This window comes from Girardinichthys multiradiatus, chromosome 1 (genome assembly GCF_021462225.1).
Source record: "Girardinichthys multiradiatus isolate DD_20200921_A chromosome 1, DD_fGirMul_XY1, whole genome shotgun sequence".
Lineage (NCBI taxonomy): Eukaryota > Metazoa > Chordata > Actinopteri > Cyprinodontiformes > Goodeidae > Girardinichthys > Girardinichthys multiradiatus.
In genome coordinates, this window is record NC_061794.1 from 2,985,717 (window position 1) to 2,999,406 (window position 13,690).

Below are 13,690 nucleotides of genomic sequence, written 5' to 3' on the forward strand. Positions count from 1 at the left end.
ACCCACATTATGACAGAAGGAACCAGCCATCGGGACCAAGCGGGAGGAATGGTGAGGGAATTCAAGAAGGGTGAGGTTCTGGCCAAATTATTTTTTCACCTGCTGACCTCTCCCAGCTCACGATGGAGAAGGCTGGAAATAGCTGGCAGCCTCCAAGACTGGCTCGAGGCGAGGAGGGATTTTTTCTCTGATCCTCGGATCCACCACACCATTGAGGCCGAGCGACAAAGAGCCCTGGGAGAAATCGCTGCTTCTATGAGGTGATCTCCTGGTCCCTCCTCCATCTGCCTCTCCACCGAAGGTCGACACGGTTTTCCGACTCTTAACCCTTTTCCTGGTCCAGTTCCGGAGGAGTTCATGGAAGAACCGCCTCCACACCCCGATCCTGTTCCCAGTTCTGTTCCGCAGGGGTCCCAAGCCGAGCCGCCCTCACACTCTGTTCCTGTCTGTGAGGGGCTCGTGGATGGACTGGCTCCATTTCCTGTTCCTGTTCCCGGTTCTGTCCTCGAGGGCTCAGAGGACGAATTGCCTCCATCCCTGATTCCCATTCCAGAGGAGTTCGTGGAGGACCTGTCTCCACTTCCTGTTCCTGTCCCTGAGTGGTGCGAGGACGCACCCTCTCCACCTGCTGTGTTGTCTTGGCGGCTCCGTCACAGATCTCCACGGCATTGCCGAAGGTCCCAGCGGTCTCCGCAACGCGCCTCTGAGCTCCATCATGGGTTCTCCTGGTCCCGCCGCCGGCCGTCAGATCCTCAGCTGCTACGTCACTGGCCTGCTCATCGCCCGCCTTCAAAGCCTTGTCCGGCTGTTGACTGATGTTTGTCAGACTTAATGAAGAGAGAAAAGAGGGAGACAAATTATAGCATTTCACCAATTTTACTCAAATATTTCGATGTTAAAGCCAGAGGAAGAAAGAACAAACAAGGCCACCACCATTTTTTTTAAATGTCTCTCACCATAAAGTGTTCATAATAGAAACAAACATACAGTATTTTATAATAACAGCATGCTGGCCTTAACTCTGTTCTGTTTAGGAAAAGTAACTTTTACTCAAGGACCGTGTTTCATGCAAGCATCAGGCCTAAAGTTGAGCTACATGAAAGTGTGGTGAATTATATTGATATTGGGAACGGTATATTATTAGTGTAATGTTTCAACACTGTCAGAAAACAGTCAAATAATGTACAGTTTTCTCACCTGATTCTGGGTCTCTTGATTACGATGCACAGCAGAATATTGATTTATTTCATTTACAATTTTTGCAGTATAATGGGCGTTTTGACCTGGGGCCATCACAGATGTGTGGTTCATACAAAAACAATCATTCTACCTGGATATGAGGCATTGTAGCTACGTGGTGCCATATGTAATTCTAATTTATCTCAGAATGGCGACATTCACAACCAGTGTTATATAACATATTTTAACAGAAACATTTACCACCTTGACTTCAATAAGAGGAAGAGTGAATACATCATTAGCCATATAAACAGCCTGATAAAAGCATACTGGACAATAATCTGTTATTAAAAATAACATTTAATAAATAAAGCATTCACATATATCTAACAATAGAAATTTACGGGTATTGTCAAAGAAACTACATTTTCCTATATTCCAGCGTGTTCATGAAAGCAACACGAGTGTGTGCACGTGCGTGTGATTTGACCAGCAACGGATGTTTGGTTAGGATTTATATGGCGAGCAGCGAGTAAACCCAAACTTTCTAAATTAACCTAGTAAACAGCAGCAGAACCAGGATCTTCCCTTGTTTTCAGGTTTAATTTAGTGGATGAAGATTAGACTGGTATGCCTGAACTGGCGAGTTTCCATGAACTGGCTCATCTGTGGCACCTAAAGGACAGCTCGTCCAAGGTCCAGATCTACGCTACCTGGTCCAAAATGTGTAAGCGGGCTCACCGCAGAGCCAGCGTTTTGTTCGAAACCTGCGGGCTGAGATGTGAACCGGTGAGGAGCGGCAGGAGGAGGCGGCCCAGAGGCCACGGTAAGTTGGTCATTACCATCACTGACTCCCATCAGCTGGAAGAGAGTCCATTACGCAGTCCTGCTGGTTTCCTACTCTTTTAGTCTCAGATAGGTTCCCCAGCTTGTATAGTTCACACTTAGCATTCCGGTCGAACCTATTCATGGAGCCTGGAATTAACAAGCTGTAGGAAGCTAATGTGTGTTTTAAAGACCTTTAGTGACACAGAGTTGCTGATAACTGGAGCAAATTGGAGTAATGAATGAGTCCGGAAGGACGAAGAATTACAGGCCAGTCAATCTGAGGAACTCCAGATAACTGTTTATAGGGATTACAGGATTTAACCATATTCACTGGGGACTGTATCCTAAATGAAAAGTGCTCTAAGCCTTACTAGCGACCTAATCACTTTATGTGTGTGTGAGCGCGCTGATAGGACGCTGCTACAGGGAAACAAGTGCTGTCTCTTTTCCCAGGTCAGTGGGTGATCTATTGTCAGTAATAGGCTGGGTTATTGGTTTGCCAGTGTGGGTCAGCCTGTGGTGTTTGGACCTAATACCAAGATATTGTAGTTGAACGAGTGAGATTCACAAACCCACACTAAATCAGGTTTTGTCATCTTTTTGTACTATAGAACATGCACGTCTTCCTCTTAAATTAGTATCAATGTTACTTTTATTTTCTATCATTGTACTTTTTTATCAATTGGAATTACATGATGAACTGAAATTCATCATGGTGTAATTTAATCTTCATTGCCATATCATTGATGGGTTCTTATTCTTTAAAGGATAGCAATAACTTTCTGCATGCAAATACATTATTTGGCTTGTTGGACCTCCACTGGCCTTGATGCAGAGACCTGATCTAGATTTGACTTGACAAACTGCTAAAGCCCACACAAAGGTGTTTGGAAATTGTGATGATGGAAAACAAAGTGAAGAGTGAGGAAACACTTTCACAATGCAATTATGAATAACACTATCACAATTATTTGCTTTTCCTAATACCTTGCTAAACTCTATTTAACTGGATCTGAATTTGACAGTTTAATTGTTGTGAACTGAACCTAGACCAAACTGAATTCTATATAACTGCATAGGGATCTTGTGTAATTTGGCACTATGTAAATAACCTGAATTTAGTCAAAAGGAGTAAACTTTATTCATATAGCATCTTTCACAGGTCAAAAACCACAAAGTGCTTTACAGTAAATTCAAGCATAGAAAAAACATAAATTGGTTGATGCAATAAAGAATATACAGCTAACTGCTAATCTGGCTAGACAGAAACAGGCGAGCTGTCTGGATGTTCAAGGATACGAAACCTGCTGCATGAACTTTACCAGGTCCAAAAGGATGAGGAGGGATCATATGCTTACTGTCACTTCTCCACTGTTTGGGATGACTAATAATAACTCCCTCCTGTCTGAAAAAGTCAGGTACAAAATATTCAAACTATAAACCAAACACATCTATATGAAAATATATTTATTAATTAACAAGAGAACACATCATTGCCTTTGTCATGCATCACCTTGGTTATGAGTTCAGTCCCTTTCATTGGTTCAGTTCACAAACAGAAATACAAAGATCTCTGTTGTAATATTGTCTGTTTTTAAGCCTTTCTCATGGTTGTGATTATATGTTTGTGCCAAATTCCACACATGTTCATCTCCCTTTGTGTTAGATGGTGGCACACTATGCAGAAATACAGACACATAGGTCTCTCACAGAATTTGCTGTGACATGTGCTTATTGGCCATGGTAAATGTAGTCATGGTCCACTGATGAGGCTGATATGTATTCATTGAGGTTTCTATTTCAGTTTGCAGTATTTTATATTTAAAACTGATGATCTACATTTTTGTAAAATGTCGTTTGCGGGTGAGACACAGTTGGGTCCATAAATATTTGGACACTGACAAGTTTTGGTTTACCTGTTAACTGAAACATATTCTACTTACAGTGGACATAATGTACAGACTCTGATTTCATTTGAGACTATCCAATTGGATGAAGGGTTTAAAAGTTTCAGCTTCACTCTAATTTTAAAGGGACCATAAGTAATTTGACAATCGACTCGAAGGCTATTTCATGGCTGGTGCATTTCCCTCATTATGTCATTATAAATTATGCAGATTAAAGCCATGAAGTTGACTTGAGGTGTGGTGCTTGCATTTGGAAGATTTTGCTGTGAAAGGAAAACATGTGGTCAAAGGATATCTCTTTGCAGGTGACTAACACCAGCCGTAAGCTGCAAAAACAAAAACAAAAAAACCCATCTGAGAAATTGCTTTGTTAGGAGTGGCAACATCTACAGTTTGGTACATCTGGAGAAATAAAGACTTGAACTCAGCAACACAAATACGCCTGTCACATTAAGCAATAAATCAATAAATCGTATGAATTAAATTATTGGCGTGATAAATTAAAATGAGCTCGATAATTTCATGTTTGCATGCTTGTTTGTTTTCCTTGTGTCTCCCTCTCTTTCTACTAAAGAGACTGATAACAAAAGCTTTCCCTCCGGTGCATTGGTCTCGACCCACACCGCCCCTCACCTTCTCGTTTCATTACCGTAGGCAGGAATAAACTCTTGTGTCAGAAAAACGCCTGTTAAGATTAGGAAAAACAGAAATGTTTCAAAGCCGAACGCAACGGCTGCAGTGTGGGAGCACTTTGGATTTAAACCTATTGACTGTGGTTAACTACTTAACCTGTGCAAGCCGCTATGTCTCATTTGTTTTAAAACAGTAGCAACTAAACACGGCAATACAACTAATCTGCACCTAAAACATAATCTTCCGATGCAGTTTTCCCAGCTGGGCAGAAAAACTACAACCGGGCCATCTCTTCCCGACAGTCCACAATGACTGGAGCATTTAATCATTTAATCTACCAGACTAAAGTAGCTACAGATTCACATACTGCCTGTTGAGGCATTTGCTATTATTCACATTGAGTGCTATTGTTGTTAGTTTGTTTATAAAACTGTCAGTTTTGACTGTTTTCCTTGTCTGAGCCTAATAAATAATGTTTGTTGAAGGGCAGTTTTGTTCAGAGACTTCCTAATCCATTTTAATTTGTTTTTGGTTGTTTTATTTTGTATATTTAAAATGTCTTACAGTTCCATTGTTAAATGTTCTCTTAGAAACTAAAGTTTATTGATCTTTGAGAGTTTAGCTACTTGCATTATTATGCCATTATCATTATGAGTTGAAAATGGTCCCCAAACGACAATATTTATCGTTTATCGCAATAACTTGGGGGGAAACTTTATCGTTGAGCAAAATATGTTGTCATGAAGGGCCTAAATGCAAAATGACCTGGATATCTACAAGGGAGAACAGGTGGATGATCGCAGAATAATTTCCATGGTGAAGAGAAACCCCTTTACAACAGCTAACCAAGTGAACAGCACTCTCTAGGAGGTAGGCATATCGATAACAAGTCTACTAGAATGCAAGAGAATCCAAGAGAGACCTGAAGGTGACTGAGGGTGCACTGGAAGGTGAAAGCCACTCATAAGCATCAAGAATAGAAAGGCTAGATTGGACTTTGCTAAAACATCTAAATAAGTCCGCAGAACATAGAACATTCTTATGACCGATGATGGCACGATCAACCTCTACCAGAATGATGGCAATAAAAAAGTACGGAGAAGGTGTGAAACGGCTCTGTATCATTGCTCGTTCGTGTCATCTTAAAAGCTCACAGTAATCTGTTATTGGATCTTCCTGTCCTCACATTCATCTGCAGCAGTCTTGACTAAGAATTTAAAAGTTACAGGTTGCTTAATGCAGATGCTTTTCAATTTACAAAGCTGTGCAAAAGTTCACATCCCTTTTAACTTTTTCACAGTACAGCCACAAACCTTAATAAACTTTAAGAATTTGTAGGATAAACTGACACAAAGTTGGTTGGATTTGGGAATTTGAAGAAAAATTATGGACTTCTAAAGTTCAAACTTTGAATCAAACTTTGAAGAGGATGTTGTGCGTTCAGTGTTGTCGATTCTGTGTTGAACCACTCTTTGCAGCATTTTTCTGCACTTCGGTATTCTTTGCAAAACAGCTCAAGCTCAGTCGGACTGGTTGGAGAGAGTATGTGAACACCAACCTTCAAGGAGTCACCTATTCTTAATGGGATGTAAGTCTGGACTTTGACTTGACCATTCCTACATGAATATGCTCCACTTAGCTTTGACTGCATGTTTAGGGTCCTTGTTCTACTGGAAGATGAATCTCTAACCCCGTCATGCGCTTTTGGCAACTTCTAACAGTCTGTGTAGAATGAATAAAGTGATGTGCAGCATTAGTTGTCTTAGGCAGTCTTCTAGGCAGTTTCTCTCAGGTTTTCATTGATCCAGAGTTTTTCTGAGATCCTGGTTGGAAGCGTGGTGGCTCTCTGTGGGAAACAGTGGGGGTGGCACCTGCAGGCACGTTCCTCAAGCTATGCCAGTGGGGACTATGAGCTACGCACACGTCTGTTCACTTGGCTAATGTCCGCTCCCTGTTGAACACAACGGATGAGCTGCTCCTTCTTAGCACAAGGAACTTGGACTTCCGCATGGAAAGGTGCTATATAGGTTCAGTCCATTTACCATTAACTGTAAGGAGTTATTTGTTTTGGCCGGAGTTTACGTCCCACCACAAACCTGATTAGATGCTGAAAAAGAGCTCGATGAACAAACTTGGAGAATAACACCCACACTCTCATCATTTTTATTTGGGGATTTTAACACCAAACCTCTCAAATGAACTACCAAAATACAGCATTTAAAATATCCCATCATCACACCCAGGAGTGTGTTCTCTCCCCACTCCTCTTATCCCCGTACACAAATGACCATGGTTAACCACTTTAACCTGCGCAAGCCGCTATGTCTCATTTGTTATTTAACAGTAGCAACAAAACGTGGCAATACAACTAACTTGCACCTAAAAGTTGAAGTTCCTGAATTTTGCAGATGACAAACTGTCATCTGCTGTCATTGGTCTCATTCAGGATTGTGACGAGTCTGCAAACATGGGGTGGATCAGCTGGTCCATTGGTGCAATCAGAACCACCTGGAGCTTAATCCACTCAAGACAATGACGGCCCAGCAGATACTTTACTTCCTGCAGCAGCTCAAGCAGCACAGGAGCTGCTAGTCATCTTCTACACTGCGTTATTCAGTCTGTCCTGTGTTTGTCCGTCAGTGGTTTGGCTCAACCACAAAACAGGAAAGGTCCAGACTACAATGAACAATTTTGTCTCCAGAGAGGATCATCAGGGGTCCGTATCCTTATTTTCATTTCCTCTAAATTTTATATATATTTATGCTTTAGGTCTGTACGCAGTGAGTACTCCAAACCAAAGTCAAATTCCTTATTCCTTATACACCACAATAAAGCGTATACTGAACACAGACTGTGACAGTTGTAGCTAATGTTCTAGATATGTCTGTGTGTGGTGGCTCCTGAAGCTCTAACTCCCGCTGCAGTTTGTCTTGTGAATCTTGGATGGGTGTTACTTCGTGATCCTCTCAAGGTTGCTGTCCCTGTTGCTTTTGCAAGTTTGTCTACCACACTGTACCCTTTCAACTTTCCAGTTATATCCTTGAATACAGCACTCTCTGAACTGCTAGCCTCTTTAACAATGACCTTTTTAAAGTGTTATTCTCCTTATGTAAGTTGTCATGGACTGTTTGTAAGACAGCTGTGATGTCAGCAATCATCCCCATGAGTGGGGATGTGTAATATTCCAATTTTCTCAGAAACAATATTTTGAGTTTTCATTAACCGTAAGCCATAACCATCAAAGCAGAATTCGATTGTAAAATTGTGCGGGGTTTCCACAGTAATTTTAATGGATTGGAAGTTAAGATACCCGTTCCTCTGGATGCTGCCGGCTGAAGCTCTTCCATATTCAGTTTTTGTGTGCCAAACAGATGGGTTTGTCGGACGTTCAGGTGCAGAGGTCTGAAAGTGTTTGACACTTTCATCATGTTTTGGACTGCTGCATCATGGTCTGGTTACTTAACCTTTAGCCCAGCAATAGCAGCATTGTCACGCCTGTGTGTGGAAGTGAAGAGGGAAAAAATTATGGATGGTTTAGAATTCTCACCAATCATAAAGCAACCTGAGGCGGAGTGGGTTTACTGTGACAGATGAAAGGATTGTTTCATGCCGAACTCGCGTAGGACTGTGAGATGTCTGCAGACAGGTGAGAGAAGATCTTCAGGCTAAATACACAACTGAAAACTTCTCACAGTTTTGACCCAAGCTCCTTTGAAATATGTTTTTATTAATTAAAACAAGTAATGGTATACTAATAATTTGATCTGATTAGTAATCACAAAATAAACAAATTCAGTTTTCCCAGCTTTAAGTAAATTTACATAGAAGAAATGCTCTAAAAATAAAGTGCTGAATTAGAGAAAATGGATAAACCATTTTGTAGCCCACTTCCTTTTCTCCTGTTTCATATGGAAACGTGTTTCAATAGAAATTCACTGCACTGCCAAGGCCTTATCTCACCACTGTCTACATGCTCTTAGTGTTCTGTGTACTGTGGGGTGACTGTGGGAAGAGCAAATGTCTTGCAATTTGTTGTGGCTTTGATTCCAGCCTCATCCTGCCACATGTCTTCAGGGGTTGGACAATGAAACTGAAACACCTAATTTTAGACCACAATAATGTATTAGTATGGTGTAGGGCCTCCTTTTGCGGCCAATACAGCATCAATTCGTCTTGGGAATGACATAGTCCTGTACAGTGGTCAGCGGGATTTTAAGCCATTCTTCTTGCAGGATAGTGGCCAGGTCACTACGTGATACTGGTGGAGGAATACGTTTCCTGACTCGCTCCTCCAAAACACCCCAAAGTGGCTCAATAACCATTGGATGCACATGGTCCTCAAGAATGGTTCGGTAGTCCTTGGCCCATCTGGCACAAGTATTGGGCCAAGGGAATGCCATGATATGGCAGCCCAAACCATCACTGATCCACCCCCATGCTTCACTCTGGGCATGCAACAGTCTGGGTGGTACGCTTCTTTGGGGCTTCTCCACACCGTAACTCTCCCGGATTTAGGGAAAACAGTAAAGGTGGACTCGTCAGAGAACAATACATGTTTCACATTGTCCACAGCCCAAGATTTGTGCTCCTCGCACCATTGAAGCCAACGTTTGGCATTGGCATGAGTGACCAAAGGTTTGGCTATAGCAGCCCGGCCGTGTATATTGACCCTGTGGAGCTCCTGACGGACAGTTCTGGCGGAAACGGGAGAGTTGAGGTGCACATTTAATTCTGCCATGATTTGGGCAGCCGTGGTTTTATATTTTTTGGATACAATCCGGGTTAGCACCCGAACATCCCTTTCAGACAGCTTCCTCTTGCATCCACAGTTAATCCTGTTGGATGTGGTTCGTCCTTCTTGGTGGTATGCTGACATTACCCTGGATACCGTGGCTCTTGATACATCACAAAGACTTGCTGTCTTGGTCACAGATGCGCCAGCAAGACGTACACCAACAATTTGTCCTCTTTTGAACTCTGGTATGTCACCCATAATGTGTGCATTTCAATATTTTGAGCAAAACTGTGCTCTTACCCTGCTAATTGAACCTTCACACTCTGCTCTTACTGGTGCAATGTGCAATCAATGAAGACTGGCTACCAGGCTGGTCCAATTTAGCCATGAAACCTCACACACTAAAATGACAGGTGTTTCAGTTTCATTGTCCAACCCCTGTATGTTGCTTACTGTTGTATCGGTGTATGAATGAGTGCGGTTGGGTAAATGTGGCCCAAGCGTATTGTGCTTTAAGTAGTCGGTATGGCTGGAAAATCACTATATAAACAGTCCATTTACTTAAAATACAATTGTGGAAATACGATTTATTCACAGACAGATGGGGAATGAAAAGGAGAACATTAGTAATTTTGTGAGGAAACATTCTAGGATGAAGTGGTACATTTATGAGCCACACCAAAGGTAAGATGAGCTGACCGGATGAGCTGAGGGACTGCCTGAGTGAACCAGATCATTTGATGGTTATTATGTGAGATAGGATTACTAAGGTGTCCCAGAGGAGCCATAACAATGGTGGCAATTCCAATATACTCCTAAACTCTGTCCTGTAGGTCTACAAAGCTAATAGGAACGAGGTGACTGATTCATTTTGTAGCCAAATAAAACAGGTGGTGGAAAACAAAGTTACTGGTTAACAAAACTGTTAGCCAGGCGCAGCAAAGAGCGTAAAACTACAACTACTACAACACTGCTTTTTCCTGTGTGAACCAGGTTAACTCACCACTACATCCCTGTCTACTTAATGTTGGTTCTGAGCATGTGAGCAACTCAACAGCACAAAGTTTTAACAAGCAAACAAACAAAACGGCCACCAGGTGCTCTCCGACGAGTCCTGACCCCAACATAGCCTCTAGGATCATTCGAGCACTCAAACCCCTCCACCACGTTAAAGTGGCGGTTCAAGGAGGAGTGTTTTGTTTGTTAACCAGGAGGAGCAGTGTGGTTTTCGTCCCGGCCATGGGACACTGGACCGGCTCTCGAGTACCCTCTACAGGGTACTCGAGGGTTCATGGGAGTTTGCCCAACCGGTCCACATGTGTTTTGTGGACCTGGAGAAAGCATTCGACTGTGTCCCTCATGATGCCCTGTGGGGTTGCTCCAGGAGTATGGAATCGGTGGCTCTTTACTAGGGGCCATCAGGTCTCTGTACAAGCGGAACAGGAATTTGGTTCGCATTGCCAGCACTAAGTCGGACCTGTTCCCGGTGCATGTTGGACTCCGGCAGGGCTGCCCTTTGTCACCGGTCCTGTTCATAACTTTTATGGACAGGATTTCTAGGCGCAGCCAAGGGCCGGAGGGGGTCTGGTTTGGGGACCAGAGGATTTCGTCTCTTCTTTTTGCAGATGACGTGGTCCTGCTGGCCCCATCTAGCCAAGACCTACAGCATGCACTGGGGCGGTTCGCAGCCGAGTGTGAAGCGGCTGGGATGAGGATCAGCTCCTCCAAGTCCGAGGCCATGGTTCTCTACCGGAAAAGGGTGGCTTGTCCTCTTCAGGTTGGAGGGGAGTTCCTGCCTCAAGTGGAGGAGTTTAAGTATCTCGGGATCTTGTTCACGAGTGAGGGAAGAATGGAGCGGGAGATCGACAGACGGATCGGTGCGGCTGCCACAGTAATGGGGGCGCTGTGCCGGTCCGTTGTGGTGAAGAGAGAGCTGAGCCGAAAAGCGAAGATCTCGATTTACCGGTCGGTCTATGTTCCTACCCTCACCTATGGCCATGAACTTTGGGTCATGACCGAAAGAACGAGATCCCGGATACAAGCAGCTGAAATGAGCTTCCTCCGTAGGGTGGCCGGGCACTCCCTTAGAGATAGGGTGAGGAGCTCGGCCATCCGGGAGGGGCTCGGAGTAGAGCCGCTGCTCCTCCACATCGAGAGGAGCCAGTTGAGGTGGCTTGGGCATCTATACCGGATGCCTCCTAGACGCCTTCCTCGGGAGGTGTTCCAGGCACGTCCCACCGGGTGGAGGCCCAGGGGATGGCCCAGGACACGCTGGAGGGACTATGTCTCTCGGCTGGCCTGGGAACGCCTTGGGCTCCCCCCGGAGGAGCTGGAAGAGGTGTCTGGGGAGAGGGACTTCTGGGCGTCTCTGCTGAGTCTGCTGCCCCCGCGACCCGGTCCTGGATAAAGTGGAAGACGATGAGTACGAGTACAAACAAAACAGATTATGTGGATTTTAACAAAAATACACACATCACAGTGTGCTGAGTAGGTTTTGCCATCTCACAGCATCATTTTCTGTATATGGTTGGGATGTGTGTTTTCACATCCTGGCTCAAATGCAATGGAGAAAAACTTTTCAGATATGCATCTTGCCTAAAATCAGATATTTAGATACATGTTCATTTTTTGTGTTCCTGTTGATTTATATTCTTGGTGTGACAAAAGTAGGTGTGAAGAAATGTTTACGTCCTGCTCAGTTGGGGGAGATTTTTATGTTGACCTAAATCCCAGTATGTTGCTGAGCAGTCAGTGACTATTAGGAGTCTCGTTGTTTAGGATGGATACACAATATAGCCTTAAAACTAATGAAAAAACAAGGAAAAACTGAGCAAAACAAAAACAGGCTGCTTCCAGTAATATTTCACAACCCCTCTATTTATACATTTACATGAAGTGTATTAAAAATAGGTTGTACCTTTTGACATTACATCTGACCCCAGCTGTTGTCCCATCACCAAGCCTTTGGGGCAAAGCTCAGTGGGCAACTTTTATTTGGCCTTATTAGGGTTCTGTCACTTCCTCCTATACCTGCTTTCTACTTTTCTGTGGCTTAATGCATTTCACTCGACACATTTGCTAAATCTCCCAGACCAGGATTACTGCTTCAGAGGGATTTAGGATCTCTGCCTGCCCAACACATGTTGCACAGTTACCTTTGTGCATTGTGCTCTCATGTTGTTCCTGCAGAGTTGTTTTTCGTAAGAAGCCAGCATATTTCCAGATCCACTGATGACTCGTACCGAACTGTATAAAGGACAAACGGTTGCTTTAAATGCGAATGGCTGCATCGATTTTCTTTAATGAGATGGAAGGAAACTGAGATTGGCATACAGTACGAAGGTTTGCTGGGGCAGGAGAACTCTATTGACCAACTTTTGATGCTATTTGGATTCAAAAAGGATTCTATTTTGTATTTTTCGTTTTTCTAAGGTCTAATTTAAACCCCAGGAAAAACAGTAGACCGTTACCTCCACTCATTTTCCTATAATTCAGCTGACACGAGATTACCTAAGAAGACATTTGTACATTTGAACATTGGTCCTGATTGTTAGATTTTTTTTGTGCGGAAGTTGCTGCCAGTTTTGGCAGCAATAGTTTAACCCTTTGTTTTACTGCAATGAGCACAGCAAAGAGAAGCAGCTTTAGTCACTTTGGTTCGGTGTCTTCAGCCCTGATGTGTTCCACAGCAGCAGCTACTGGAGACAAGCCTGGACCCCCTGCTAAAGGGGCTTTCTCCCTTGAGGAAGAAAAGCAGAAAGATGGGTCTGCTTATCAGAAGCAGGAACATGCCTCTGTTGGCCAGGTGTTGGAGGAGTTCTTCTGGATTGGAACCAGCATTGTGGCTTTTTCCAAATGGCGCCTCGGCTACATGGGTAAGCCTAGTCAGAGACGCCTCAGAGAGTGGAGACTGTTTTAACGGAATAATGGTAATAATTAGTCTTTACTCAGTTCTGTGGTTCCTTTTTTCACATCTCAACCTTTTTTTAAGACAGTTTAACCTTTTAGTTTGTTTAAAATAACCTGTTCCTCAGTCCAGTGTATCCGTCAGGTGGGGGTGCTGTTGAATGATGATGATTTGATTGATTTACTCCCATTTTGCTGTGTAATCATTTCTGTCATCACACAAAAAAACTAAAGCTTTTTTTTGGTGTGAATCACATAAATGTTCTGTTTTGCAGACTTTTAGTTGAAAATGATGGGTAACTCAAATGTGGAACTCTTTGGAGTCCCCCCCCCCCCCCCCCCCCCACACACACACACACACAAACAACACATGGAATACTGAACTGAACTGCATTCTGTTTTTAAAAGGAGCAAAGTTGTATTCCACAGCAGTCTGTACCGTGGCTTTAAAGTTTAACACTTCAGCAGTGTAGGAGGTTGATATCTGCCATGAATACACTAC

At 43.3% G+C, this 13,690-nt stretch overlaps 1 protein-coding gene across 9 annotated transcripts in view; it reads left to right on the forward strand.

The window, feature by feature from the left end:
- Window positions 1–13,690, forward strand: part of plch2a (phospholipase C, eta 2a) — a 245,439-nt gene that overhangs the window by 137,047 nt on the left and 94,702 nt on the right. For 7 of the 9 annotated variants that reach the window (XM_047361933.1, XM_047361947.1, XM_047361940.1 and 4 more), the window contains exon 1: window positions 1,650–2,005. The exons of the other annotated variants lie outside the window; for them this stretch is intronic. In XM_047361933.1, coding sequence (XP_047217889.1) covers window positions 1,810–2,005 — 196 coding nt within the window. In that variant the 5' untranslated portion in view covers window positions 1,650–1,809. Of the gene's footprint in view, window positions 1–1,649; window positions 2,006–13,690 lie in introns of those variants that run through there. 9 annotated transcript variants of the gene reach the window in all.